General features: G+C 34.5%; 1 protein-coding gene across 3 annotated transcripts; it reads right to left on the bottom strand.

The window, feature by feature from the left end:
* Positions 1-2,169: 2,169 nt before the first annotated feature.
* On the bottom strand, positions 2,170-13,913 carry LOC128155478 (serine/arginine repetitive matrix protein 5-like). Of its 3 annotated transcripts, none has more exons than XM_052817196.1 (12): positions 13,777-13,913; positions 10,225-10,282; positions 8,912-9,028; positions 8,331-8,447; positions 7,619-7,731; positions 5,766-6,385; positions 5,341-5,476; positions 5,119-5,147; positions 4,899-5,004; positions 4,383-4,550; positions 4,164-4,283; positions 2,170-3,974 (listed from the first exon to the last, which is right to left on the bottom strand). In XM_052817196.1, the coding sequence occupies exons 1-12, from the start codon at positions 13,842-13,844 to the stop codon at positions 3,812-3,814; spliced, it is 1,815 nt and encodes a 604-aa protein (XP_052673156.1). In that variant the 5' UTR covers positions 13,845-13,913; the 3' UTR covers positions 2,170-3,811. The 3 variants fall into 3 exon arrangements, with proteins under 3 accessions (XP_052673156.1, XP_052673155.1, XP_052673157.1); XM_052817195.1 differs by having other exon boundaries at positions 4,164-4,279; positions 4,379-4,550; XM_052817197.1 differs by lacking the exon at positions 8,331-8,447.
* Between the last annotated feature and the right edge of the window lie 1,589 nt (positions 13,914-15,502).

A 15,502-nucleotide genomic window follows, 5' to 3' on the forward strand; every position in this document is an offset into this window, starting at 1 on the left:
AGATAATGAATTTTAAATTTAAAAAGCAATTTTTCCTGTATATTGGAAGACTGCATGCAATTTAGATTATAAAGATTTCCAGAAGTTGGCCATTTTACATGTTTTATTTAGATTTTGTGATTCCCTACATAATAATGAAAGCTTGATATTAAGGTCAGACGACACGTTCCTCAATTTTATATAATTTTTTCCTGGAAATTGTTAATGGTTTACTACTCTCTTGCAAAAAATTAGGGTACCTTACCAGGCATTTCTGCAAAATACTAGAGTATGCAATTTCCTATATAATTTTCTTGAAAATACACTTGAATTGCTGATATAAAAATAAAGAAATATACAGCACAGCAATATTAATTATATTGGAACTCTATCTCATGCGGGGCGGGGCATTGAGCTCACGAGCTCTACCACCTATACGCTTCTGGCAGTGAGCGGCCACGGTTCTGACCACTCGGCCATCTAGACATATAACCATACCCAAGTAAATTTAATCATTTTAAAAATAATCATAAAATTAATATTTTTTATTGGGACTCTTTATAACGAGGAGATACAAAAAAGATTGACTCTCCTGATTTAACATATGGCACATATTATTTACAATTAATCCCGGGCGGGTACTGTAGACTCGGGCGCTGCTAACTATGAATAAAAGTGATATTTTGTTCATCCCCTAAGTTATAAGTATTTTAACATGTATATTTCCGCTTAAAATTAACAAATTATGTCAATGTAATTAGTCTTTGGTTGAATATTTCCAACTTCAAATCTGTGACCTAGCGGCTGACTTAGCGGTCTGCTCAAAAGACGTAGATATCTACAACCTAGCGGCTAGGCTAACTGTCCGCTCAATAGACCTACATATCTAACGACCTAGCGGCTAGGCTAACTGTCCGTTCAATAGACCTAGATATCTAACGACCTAGCGATTAGGCTAACTGTCCGTTCAATAGGCCCACATATCTAACGACCTAGCGACTAGGCTAACTGTCCGCTCAATAGACCTAGATATCTAACGACCTAGCGGCTAGGCTAGCTGCTACGATCTTATACAGGACAGTGGCCGCTTCGATGACTACATATAAGTACGCTAAAATACCGAAGCTCGTGTTTATTACACGGGTTATTGTACATAACTTCAGAATGAATGCAAATTATGAACATTCGGTATTTCTAATGGTGGATGCGGTCAGAATATACGATTTCTCATCAGTTTTCTCATCCGATTCGCTTTCGACTAAAATCGTACCGTGTGACCAAAAAAGTCGAAAGCAAAGTCTGAAGTCGATTGATAATCTGAAGTGCTTCCGATTTTCAGTCGACTCCCAGACTCTTTCATTTCCATAAAGAGGGATATATGAGTGAAGACTGTGTGCTTTTGAGCTCGTTCAACCAGATATTTTTAAATTCCCTTTTATTGTTCAGTAATTCATCAAGTAATGATTTAAAAAAATCTGTATAGTGTGCGCAACGTATTTGTCCGATCATATTATTGCTTTGAATAAAACTACTTAGGTATACGTGTGATTGAAGAGACCAATTTTATGTTTCTTTCAATGTTAAATATCAATTCAATCATATTAATTAGGTGTTATAATAACTAAATCTTAATTGGTGATTGGGCACACTGACAGGATAATGACTTAGCATGGAACACAACACGTTTGATTTGCCAGTGATGATACAATCTAATTAGATTAGTGACGATATGAAGCCTAAATAAGTTTAAGCGTCACAAGAAAAAGAAAAATCAAAGACAGTTCTTGAGAAATGTTCAGAATGTTAAAAAGCTCTTTGATCTAATTTTTGATGAAGTATATTTATAATAAATTTTAAATGTTTCGAGTTAAAGTTATGATATACTTATTTACGTTACTGTAGCATTATTTTATCTGAACATGCTGAAAGAACACACAGTTTCAAATAAATCAACGAGTACTAAACATCGCTCCACTAAAACCCGAAAAAATCGACTAGTCTCTTCGAGTAAAACTGACATCCCTAAAAAATTATCGAAGTTTAGCTAAATGACGGGGTAAAATCATATGATAAAGAAATCTTTCTCATGATTCTATCCAACTTGAGTGTTTGTGTGATAAATATGTAAGCCTTCAACCTTTGTTATCTCCTGGAGATGCTAGTCAAGCTCAGTAACCACGAAGTCCAGTACTTATTTCACCAAAACTTTATTAAAGCGTGATCGTATAGTCAAAATTACAGCAACTAAAAACAGCCCAAATCAAAGAGTCTGCTCAACATCATTTTACATGGGTATATATAACATTTTACTTTTGATGGACAGTTCTGACTAGTTCGGCCCATCTACGACGATCATGAGTGAACATTTAGTGTTCAAATTTCAGATTAATATTTTATTTCTGAATAAAGTAACAAAACTGTCAAAACTGCCAATCAAAGAGTACGAATGCAGGATTAGAGTCTCCGAGTCCTGAGTCTCCGAGTCCCCCACCTAGGTATGAGGAATCACTTACTCATAATACATAATACGTTCATTCATACATGGCATAAAAGGTTACAAAGGTCAATATATAGAATATACAATACATAACTCAATATAGAGTACTAGAGCTATCTTTGCAGACACAGAATCGCCAAATATGACACTTGTTTATAATCTCTCAATTTGGATATTATAATGCCCGTATTATTCACCTGGTTTCATAACATCATTTAGGAATACTACGCAGTGCTTACAAGAGTCACAGAGTTCATTCTGTTGGTTATCATTACCACCATTCAGTGCGCAGTACCTAGGTATATATAAGTATCATAGTGACCATTATGTAATACTAGCAATTCAAGGTCATAGCATGGCTATCTGTTTACAAATAGCACACAACTCGAAAAAAAATCATGCACCATCGCAAATCACGAGATCCAATATATACATCCTTTCACTATTCAAAAGAACTGAATAGTGTCACAATTAGACATAACGATTGGAGATTTATAAATCCAATGAAATGAGCAAGCTTAAAAACTGTTTCAACATGGCTTCATTTTTTTGGAAAACAAGTTAGCTGGATGAATATGTACACTTGTACCTGCCTCTACCTGGAGAATCCCTTCACTAGAGTATCATCACAAAGGATCATCCAAGTCAGACCAACTTTTGGTTGACTAAATTGGAATAATCTATAGCTATACATGCACAGTTGGGGCTATGTGGACCGTGGATATCGGCCTGGGTAGCTCAGTGGTAGAGCTCTTGACTAGAGTTATCAGAGGTCCTTGGTTCAATTCCCAGTCTAGCCATATATTTTCAATGTAGTAATATGCTCATTCCTCCTTTCCTACTTTATATGCAATGAATATAAAACAAAGAGTGGATGTGAAATTCAAGTATATTCAAGTATTCAAGTCTAATACAAAAAGTATCCATGAGATACATATATACCCGGTAAAACAGGATTAATACAGTGCTACTGCTGTTAACAGCTAAATATACACAACAGTGACATTCATCCCATTATCATTTGATTAAATAAATGCAAGTAGATACTAAATCTGGGTAGAGAATAAAAGTTAGCATTGCACGTTGTCAGTTAAAACCCCCTGTACCTGTACCAGTACATGGAAATCTATTCACAAACTGCTATTGGCGAATATCAAACTCAGAAGCTATAAAAAAAAATCCAATTTCTTGCGATGAATTCGAATGTTCAATCTGTAATGAACTTCAATCCTAAGTCCTGGGGTTTTTCCATTACACTGAACAAGCATCACAAACAACATCAATATGTCAAGGAACCTATTGGAATCATGACAAAGTTCTCGACCATGTCTCTGCCTAGACAGCGCTGATGATTAGTCTGGTGGGACTCGCCTGGAACATGGGGCCCTGAACCAGGTCAGGATTGGGTCCAACAGCGACCGTTCTCTCCCCTAGTCGACTCTCATCTGGCCCCTGTTGAAGGTCTGGATTAGGACCCATGGCAACCAGGCGATCAGTTCTAATATATATTTTTAAAGTACTAGTACATGAACAATGTGAATAAATAATGATAATTTTTTGTTATATTTAATCTGCACTTCATCACCAAAATATGTCACTTAGGTTAATATAAATGGGTGCAAGAGTTTTTATGCATTTAGATGGTTTAAAACAAAACTTTGATTGATGACAAATCTGGCAGTCTTACATGAGGAGCGATTCATCAGGTCCATGCCTTAGTTCAGAGTTCGGCCCCACTGCCATCGTCCGGTACTCAGATCTGGCAAAGTGCTGCTCCCTGGTGACAGGAACTTGTGTTTGTTTCTTCCTATGAAGACAATCAAGAGTTGCACTTAGGGGTCAAATATTTGAAGACTTTGCCAAAACAATGAGATTAAAAAGGGAAAAAGTTTCTGTAAATACTTGCTTTGGAGAAGACTTAGCTGACTTGGGTGCTGGTTGTTGGCGAGTCCTTGAGGATGAAGGTCGGTTTTCTGGTGTCCTTGAGGATGAAGGTCGGTTTTCTGGTGTCCTTGACCTATCCTTTGTTTGCTTCTTTTTCTTGGGGGATCCTCCTTTCTTAGGTGTTGGCGTACTAGTAGTTATTACAAAAAATACCTCCATTTAACATGTACTTGATGCACTAAATACTTTTCAAATCAAATACATGTACTTTAAGCATTGGCTTAAATACGGGGAAATTTTGTTAACATACTGAAATATTGGGAATATATATATTCAGAGGAGTAATGTGTGAAAGTAAGAGATTTAAAGAAAACATAGTGTTTTTCTAAACTATCTTTTATTTATTGGTGGTAAAAATATAAGCCATTTTTTTTAGTTTACTGTTACAGTAACATATGGAACACTTCACATTGCCAATTTTTTTTCCAAATTGTTTAAAATCTTTATATTCTTACTTAAAACATAAACAGTTTCTTACTCTACAGGATCTAGCTCCAGAGTAACGGGCAGCCCAGCATTCATATCTATGGGGACCGGCTCAGTCGACATGGATGTGGTCGGTCTACTGCTGAAGTCACTGAATCCTTTGGAAATAAATTATTACTTTGTAACACAATTACACACAAACTGCTAGAAAACTCATGGAAACCATCCTAGAATCATCAACTACTGAAAACCTCTTAAATATCTGATTTTACCTGAATCCTCTGTTTTTGACCTTGAGCTCCTGAAAAGAAAATCAAACTTATATTATAGAAATACAGCATTCAAACAGCATAAGTATATGCATGATTTAACATGTATCAAACAAATCTGAATTAATTACTGTAAGTTTTATGAAGATGCTATCCATCATATTCAATGATCTGAACTTAAAAAAAAAATATATAAAAATATATTTTAACAGCTGGGTTACTTACATCTCGGGTTTCTTCTTTTCGTTCCAGCCTTTCAGTAAGGTGCGACATTCTCCTTCTTTGTACTTGCAGATGTTTAAGGCGATGTCAATCACATCTGCCTCAAGTTCTGGGAATGCCCTAATCACTCGCTGTTTGACTAATAAGAAAAGATGTTTACAAAATCATAGTCATTTTTTTCTCTATCTACAGTAGTCCATTCATTTTGAAATATTCGGTACATGTACTGGTAATACACTAATATGAACTTTTATTTTCACTGTATTTTTTTCTTTTAAACTTAAAGCTTAGTGTAATATACCTGACATTTTAATATTTCTTATTTTGATCAATAAATAACTATCTAAAATTGACTGGACCTGGATGATTACTGGTAAAGATTATGGTACTGTAAAAATATGGTACTTTTTTTTTTATACTTGACCTACTTTTTTTCTTTTCATCCTCTGAGATGGTCTCTCTTTTGGGAGAGGTGTGTCTCTCTTCTCTGGCTGGTGTAGCGGTGTAGGTATGCTTGGTCGGGATGTGGTCTCTCTGGGGAGAGGTGTCTCTCTCTTCTCTGGCTGGTGTAGCGGTGTAGGTATGCTTGGTCGGGATGTGGTCTCTCTGGGGAGAGGTGTCTCTCTCTTCTCTGGCAGGTGTAGCGGTGTAGGTATGCTTGGTCGGGATGTGGTCTCTCTGGGGAGAGGTGTCTCTCTCTTCTCTGGCTGGTGTAGCGGTGTAGGTATGCTTGGTCGGGATGTGGTCTCTCTGGGGAGAGGTGTGTCTCTCTTCTCTGGCTGGTGTAGCGGTGTAGGTATGCTTGGTCGGGATGTGGTCTCTCTGGGGAGAGGTGTCTCTCTCTTCTCTGGCTGGTACAGCGGTGTAGGTATGCTTGGTTGGGATGTGGTCTCTCCGGGTAGTCTCTCCTGACATCTCCGTACTATATGTGTGTTTTGTCAGCGATTCCCTCCCCTGAATTGTGTCCCTTTTTGTGGAGCCCTCTGCACTGTCTGTATATCCCATGGCTCTTAGGGCTATTTTTGCTTTAAACTTGTCATTGTCACAACTAAAAAAATGAAGAAAAAAATTGAAAATTCTCTATACTTTTTAACCTTCAAAAAAGAAAAATGAATGTATTTACAAATATATATAACTTCATTCAAGTAAAAAACATGTACGTTAGAGAACTAGAGGCACTGTGAGCAAGCTCGCAGATGATACCACCTGCTAAGAAAATACATTATCTCAATTAATTCTCTATTGTAAAGTAATGGATGCACCAGTTCTCTTATAGTGACCTTGAAATTGCACAAATGATAAGGACATTATTTATTTACAGGTCACAGGCAATCTTTGTGTCAAATTTCAGATTCTAATTATTTTCCATTTCAAGATATGGCCTTGACAGTATTTATGCATTTTTTTAAACAACAACCTTCACAAATGATCCTGGGTCAATTTCATGCGAACAGGTCATAAGCAATCTTGATGTGAAATAGAAACATCCTATGTTTACTCATAAGAAAGGTACAGACTAGATACAAACTATGAACTTTTTCTTCCAATGATCTTGATCTTGCTCAAATGACCTTGGGTCAAAATCATGACAAACCCTCAGGTCATAAGCAACCCTTGTGTTAAGTAAGAACTTCCAATGTTTCTCCATAAGAAACATATGAACCAGATACGAATTTTGCACTTATTCTTCCAGTGACCTTGAAGTTGCCCAATGACCTAGGGTCAAAATCATCACACACCCTCAGGTCATAAGCAACCTTTGTGTAAAGTAAGAACTTCCAATGTTTCTACATTAGAGAGATGTGAAAAGAACATGATTGTACAGACAGACAGACCGACGAACAGACAAGGTGATTCCTATATACTCCCTCCCCCAAAACTTTGTTTGCAGGGGGTTTAATAATATAACCTGATGGGCCTCTTTTAAGTAGATGCCATAATGATTATAATATGTGACACTGACCTTAGTAGATTGGCCTCCAATAAAGGTCATGTCAAAGGTCATGTCACAATCTCAAGTATAAATAACCAACCACTGTGCCAAGTTATTGAGCTGTCTTTTAAAATTATAGACAAGACACAAAAGTAGGAGGAACAAATGGACAGACAGACATGATTCCAATATACCCCCTAACAATTACATGTACATCTGTTGGTGTTTAACAAGTAACAACTCACAATACATTCAAATATCAAATCATTGAGATCTTAACTTATTATGAATTATATTGCAGCTCTCTACCTTAGCTTCAGACAAAGACACTGTCTGTATTGGTTTTACCTGGCAAGGACATCTTTGACCATCTGCTGGCCCGCCCCGGGACAGCTCTTGACCAGTTCTTTGATTGTTTCCTCTAAATGATCATCAGTGGTCTCAGGTGGAGGGTGTTTGACCTAGAAAGCATGATGGAAATAAGTCAAAAACTTCTGTATCTCACCCTCTCCATTCTCCCCAATATATGTCAAGGTTGACTGATTAAATCAATCTGCCAGTCACTTTTATTGAAAACCTTTGACAATGTTCATGTTATCTATAGCAAGCTGTAATGAAATACCGGTAATATAAAATATACCGGTATATCAAATGGCATGTCAGCAAATGAGAACAAGCAATGCTACTTTTATTGTTAGCTTAATTTCTACATAAAAAATACTGGTGCATATATACATTTGTACTAATATAAAAAAATTTATTTGAAAAAACATCAATTGCAAACATTACATTTAATGGTATAAACAAATATTCAGTTTAAGAAACATACTTTAAGAAACTGATTATTTGAACAATTATTAAAAGTTTTCAAAAACCACATTTTTTTTAGGGAACTCTAAAGCTACAATAACCAACTTTCTGATTGGAAAAGCATGCAAAATATATTTTCTCATTTAGTAAAATCTATAAGCTTTAAACTCTGAAGCTCATGCACCTTCAAGGTATCTGAGCAGGTAGTTTAGAGTGGATACTAATCTAGCAAGCTTTGTGGTGTGCTTACAGAGAATCGAGTCGTGTGATCCTTCCCAGGGGTGTGGTCTCTATTGTCAACTCTGTTTAATGAATCAAGGGGGATTTCTCGCGTAGAAGGACTGTTAACGGATGATTGGTTTAAAAGCTGAATAGGATCGTAAAGAGAATGAAGAGTCAGAGAAAAAAAATAGATCACCCAGCAACATAAAACAACTAAAACTTACAAAGCAAGCAACAATGGCATCAGGGTCTAATTAGGCGAAAACCTACCGATATACTGAAATCTAAATAACTACAAGAAAGTAAGCAGATCCCTCTCCCCTAAATGCACAGAAATGGAACGTTATGAGATAAAAATGAATGGGTTCTAATGATGAGTCTTCTTTACAACTATATATTTGCAAAACAATACAACATGGGATAATCTGCATTTTTACTTGTTCTGAGTAACACTGTGCCGATCTGAATAAAATCAGATTCCCTGGACGATTCAAATGATATGGTTGATAAGACGGACCTTGAGCTATATATTTCTTTAAAATGCATATCCTTATAGTTATACAGAAATACAATGATGGAAAGTTAATGATTTAACAAGCTAACAATAACCTGAGCAGCTGCAGCATGCTGTCCACCATGTTGTTGCTGTGCAACATGATGCTGTCCACTATGATGCTGTCCGCCATACTGTTGCTGTTGAGGCTGCTTTGTTTGCTGTGGCTGATACTGTAAATAAGCAATTAATATTGATGACACTGTAAAATTGTATATGTCTATTGAACATTAAAAATGACTGACACTATAAATAACCACTATAAATGTTGGTGATACTGTTAATTAACAATAAATGTTGCTGATATTGTAAATAATTTATGATGCTAATACTTTAAATACCGGTAAAACAATATATGTTGGTGACACTATAAATAAACAATGAACAAACCATAGCTGATAGTGAAAATGAATCATGTTGCTGATTCTGTAAATACACAATAAATTTTACTGATATTTTAATTAAACAATGAATGTTGCCGATACTGTAAATATATACCGGTACAATAAATGTTGCTGATACTGTAAATATCAACAATGAATGTTGCTGATACTGTAAATATCAACAATGAATGTTGCTGATACTGTAAATATAAACAATGAATGTTACCGATACTGTAAATATCAACAATGAATGTTGCTGATACTGTAAATATAAACAATGAATATAGCTGATACTGTAAATATCAACAATGAATGTTGCTGAAACTGTAAATATAAACAATGAATGTTGCCGATACTGTAAATATCAACAATGAATGTTGCTGATACTGTAAATATAAACAACGAATGTTGCTGATACTGTAAATATAAACAATGAATATAGCTGATACTGTAAATATCAACAATGAATGTTGCTGATACTGTAAATATAAACAATGAATGTTGCCAATACTGTAAATATCAACGATGAATGTTGCTGATACTGTAAATATAAACAATGAATGTTGCTGATACTGTAAATATAAACAATGAATGTTGCTGAGGATACTGTAAACAAACAATCATTATAAAAATCCAAAGGTTAATATAAATTACCCAGTAGCTGTATGATTAATGAATGGGTTACTGCAACACTTTTGAACAAAAGTTAAAAATAATATTTGATAAAGTAAATATATAGAATAAGAATTATCACTAATTAGAGACATTGGTATTTACCACACATCTGTAATTATGAGGGAAAATAAGCATTAAAATATGAATTTTAATTCATGCTATTAGACCATGATCAAATGAAATGTCATATTATAATCAAAGGGTTTAAATGACTACAATCATAATTCAGATTAGTACAAAATTATATTTAAGTAGTTGTGAAAAATGGACATTGAGAAATTTGAGCAGCACATTTACACAGAATATCATACCATAGCAATTCGTGGATCTATCCATGTTGTCTTTTTAGTGGAGTGGTCAATGAAGAAACTACAAAACAAGTTGGAAAATATAAAAATTATCATCAAATTCCTCTGCATACATAAAAATTCTTATACAAAGAAAGACAATTATGTTAAGGCTTGGTAACACAACCCTTCAGTTTAACAGCTAGTATAGCCACAAAACTCTTGAGTTTTGGTTTTTAAATTACCGTATTTTCCCGACGACTCGTCGATGCGGACGACTCGTCGAATTGCCCATTTTTAGCCAAAATTTTAACAAAATCCTACGACACGTCGGTCTCAGACCATACGTCGATCTTATCACTTCAAAATGGCCTATAAAACTGCAGTAACATTATCAGTGTATGATGCCACGATGTCACCGATATTGCTACCAATTATTATCAATGATTAACATTTAAACAATTACGCTTTATACTTATGAATCAAATATCAAATTTTCAAATACCGGCAACTTCTACAAAGTCGCTTGCATTTTGACCAATTCCCGATATCGCGTGTTATGCAAAACTAAACTTACTTTGTCAGAAATATTTTATTCCCAAGCATTGAAATAAGTATCCACTCTGACTATCGCCAGTGTATTCGCCATTACGTAACCAGCCACCTGTTGACTCGGCGCGTGGTCAATGTTTGTTTAACAATTTCCGGTGTCATAGGCATGCACCTGTCTCGTGTCGGACTTCAAAGGGGGATCTCAAGTGCAGAAAGCTTAGCAATTACTATGATTTGATGAAACTTGTTTACTTTGTATCCAGTAATGCAGTTACACGCTATTGTTTTACATAGACACTGTTAGAAATAAATCGATCATTTGTACGACTTGATAATGACGATATACGACATACATACGTTTCCTAAAAAAAAAATTATCTAACAATAATCAAAGAATTGGACAATAATTAATCAATGATCTATAATCACTCTTATAACGGTACTCTTTATATACACAGAGAGTGAAATTGCCGTAAAGATCTCAGCCTTAGGGCAAGATTATTAACACAACCGGTGTCAGCCTATTGTATAAACAGTAGTATTGATAATTGCCGATTACGTATTTTAAGATTGAATTTGACCATTAAATATTTTTGATTTATACTTTCCACTAACAACTCTTTACAAATAAAATAATTGAATTTAAAAAAACATCCCCCGGACCTACTGCAATATTTTCTTCCATTCAAACTTGGTTTCAATTTTACTGCGCAATGTTATCTTCCTACTAGTGATACATAGAACCATGTGACGATGTGTTTTTAAAAACGGAACGGTAAAACTGTTAATTTATTAAAGACAACGTAACATTTTTTAATAACTGTTGTTATTAATATGTATTTAAGTGTTGACAGATGAGTGAAAATGATAATTATTAAAGATGAACAGTGAATTCAACAACGTAATTTTCAATCACACAGCCAACTCAAGATGATTAAAACCAATTTTTTTAATGCTATTTTTAAAAAAATTCTGACTACGAGCCTACGACAAGTCGAACAAGACGATAAGTCGGATGCTCTGCTTCAGAGGAAAAAAATACCGACTAATCGTCGGAAAAATACGGTAATTGAATGGTGAATTCGAGCTTATAACCCTGAGTTTAATTCAGAACGTAACTGTGACGGATTTGGTTTTATTCTTAGTTTTGCCAAACATAAGACAAACGTTTTCTTTTTCAGTTAATTAAAAGCAAATTTCCAAATTGTTCAGCTTTAGATAATGATCAAAAACTATTTTTTGGTTACTCAATATTGAAGACAAGGAAATTCTTAATAATTTAGGCAAAGGACTATATATGATAATTAAGGGCCTAAAATGGCCCACTAAAATGAACATCATCATTTTACTATCATTCTTTGTTTTCTTAGTACAGATATGTATGTGATGCGTTTACATAATATTCATTTTGGTTCAAGTGCCCACAATTTAGAAATATGACATTGTAAAGACAACCTTTTCCCGCCATTTTTGCATTTTTAGCGTAAAACAGCTTGCTTTCAAGCAGTTTTTCCTTCCGAAAACATAGAGCGCATTCTTGAACAAATAAAATATTTTAATCAGAGATGTATCTAGCCAAGACTAATACGTGACAAAAACATTTTCCTTGTTCAAGCATGCGCTCTATATTTCCCATTCGTAAATAGATAAGAAAAATGTCAATTTTTGGCTGATTTTGATTGAATTATAAATATGGCGTCACTTCTGACGTCATATACTGCCAGTGAGTGCAAATAAATCAAATAAATAGATGAAAAATATATTTTATATCAACTTTTCTAAAAAATTAGTTAACATTTTATTGTACCCGAAACACTTAAAAAATGGCGAATTGTGGGGGCCAAATTTAACTCTCATCATTATAACAGTTCTTTATCAATGATAACATGCTATAGTACTACGTTTAAGTCAAATATTGTTAGAGTTAACATTGTCATTTGCTGTAATTGTTATACATGCACTTTAGTAATTTTTGGGAGTTGTTTTTATTCAACTCTCCTATGCAGTTACTCTGGCAAACCGGAAGTGAACGTTTGGACCTTAGCTCAAATCATCACCGCTGACAACACTTAGTTCTTGAAAATAATCGATCAATTCGATGTACTGTATTCTGAAGCATTGTTTTTCAAGAAAGCTTATTTATAAATAGCTTGAAAATTGTCAGATTTTAAATGGTACGATCAATTTAGATATTTTTTGTAGTCGTATGTACTCCTACACCAGAGTTCAATATACGGGTAGTCTCGTTCAACCAGACACTCGGGCAGAGAGTCTATCTTGCTTGTCGGCGATTATCAGAGACAGCCGAAAGACTCGAGTTCAATATGCTTGGATCCATACAATTTCTCAAAAAAATTTTGATTACTGATATGTAGTAAGTTTGATGGAATTAATTCTATCTTGAAATACATTACACAACATGAATCATTAGGGGTTATCTCGAAATTCTTGCCGGAAAAGTCCGAGAATTCATATTATAATAAAATATGTGCATAATTCAAATGCATATAAGTGTCACCCGGTTCACAGGTGTGTGACTGTCAGTCAATATATCGGGTCTCAACAGCTCAGTGGTTAGAGCGCTGGCACGGTACGTCAGAGGCCCTGGGGTCGAGTCCCGGTGGAGACTTGACTTATCACCAACTGTGACATAAGAAACTACTTGCCATTCAAAATAACATATCTTTGATTTTTGAATAATAGATAACCGATAAAATCAACTCCCGTCAGTACTTTGATTACAATATTCATTAGCATGTCTTTCTCTTGTACTTAAAATAATATGTGACATGTACTTGTCTGTCCTGGATTTAAATAAAAATCTGTGTATCTGTATCTAAAGCTAATTTACTACCAGGGAAGCATTGTTATACCTTTGAAGTTTCAAATTAAATTATATCGCTTTGAAAATGCATTCACTGAATGTCGACTGGTTGGTGCTATGCTAATATCGCATGTATGGAATGTGCTGATTTCCCATACATTATTCTCAACACAAAATAACGGTAAATAAACAGTACGTACTAAGCTCCTTGATTGCGGTCCCATCTCGCTTCCCATCCCGGGGGTAGTGGTGGCCCAGCTGCATTCATTTTCTTTTTGTGATTTCGAAATACCCCAGAATATTGAAATAAGTAAGATATCAAGCTTATTTACATCAAGAACAATCTAATTAAAATTAGATGTTTGATCCGCTCGCTTACTCGCTACACAAACGATTATCAGAGACAGCCGAAAGACTCGAGTTCAATATGCTTGGATCCATACAATTTCTCAAAAAAATTTTGATTACTGATATGTAGTAAGTTTGATGGAATTAATTCTATCTTGAAATACATTACACAACATGAATCATTAGGGGTTATCTCGAAATTCTTGCCGGAAAAGTCCGAGAATTCATATTATAATAAAATATGTGCATAATTCAAATGCATATAAGTGTCACCCGGTTCACAGGTGTGTGACTGTCAGTCAATATATCGGGTCTCAACAGCTCAGTGGTTTGTGTAGCGAGTAAGCGAGCGGATCAAACATCTAATTTTAATTAGATTGCATCAAGAAATACCCGGATCTAAAAACAATCAAGGTCAAGGACGAATGAAAGAATGGATACTCAGATACTGCGCGTCAAGCTTATACATCAATTTTTATTTATGTATTAGAAATTTATTTCATTCTATTGCATAATTCATACTACTAATGTTCAATGTTAAGAAGAAAATTGAGCTTCGCCACAAAACCGATATAGAGATTTATGTCAGGTGCCTGTCGTTTCGCTCTTAGATCTTTCGGGTCCGGCATGTCAGAAGTATATACTGATCATAACCTTATTTTTTTTTTACTGTGTTGTAAAGAACAATCCAAGATAATTAATGAAATAAAATCCCAAAGTTTCAGAATGGAATTTAGGCCTACTTTAGGGATAGACTTTATAGTTAACTGCAGCATAATGATAGAAATCAAGGTATCAGGAGAAAACGTACCCAAGAGAAAACGTACCCAGGAGAAAACGTACCCAATCTCTAGGGTACGTTTTCTCCAAGAGAAAACGTACCCTATGAAAATCATAATTATACTACTTAATAGTTTTAAATACTATTTTGCATAATAAATATACAGAAATGTAGGAGTTTTATAGATATATGAATTTGATACTTTATAATTTTAAAGGGGTTGGACATATTAAATAATTTTCAAATGCTACTTTAATGCATATTTCAATGCATAGATGTATAGAAATATATTCATTTTATGAATAATATCTTTATAATAATTGTAGAAACTTTTATTTTAGTACGAATTTAATAATGACCTGTCATAAAGTGTTATCTGACTACTTCTTCTAATTATCCATTTATCGGTAGCTTAGCCTTACCGATTTTAGTTTTTCCATGCGAGAACCCCCTGATTTTAATTATAGTGATAATCAATTAAATACCTGAGCAGCATGTCAGTGGCGTCAGAAGCAAATTTACTGTTCAATGTTACATTTCGTAGTAGTTTCCATGTGAACTTGGTTTTATTAAGCAACTTTGTTTTATAGATAAATTTCAAAAAGTGCAAAAAAAAAAATAAAAAAATAACGCAATATCGACTTCTTGAGATACTCATCATTTAGTTCTCCAAATGAGATTGCAATAGAAAACTAATTATTTAACGGTCTTGTTTAAGGTGTATTAATTGTCGACTAATTAAACTGCTCAGGCCATCTTCGTGTATGTGTATGTTACAAATTATTGTCTTAATAATT

Source organism: Crassostrea angulata, chromosome 7 (genome assembly GCF_025612915.1).
Source record: "Crassostrea angulata isolate pt1a10 chromosome 7, ASM2561291v2, whole genome shotgun sequence".
Taxonomy (NCBI): Eukaryota; Metazoa; Mollusca; class Bivalvia; order Ostreida; family Ostreidae; genus Magallana; species Magallana angulata.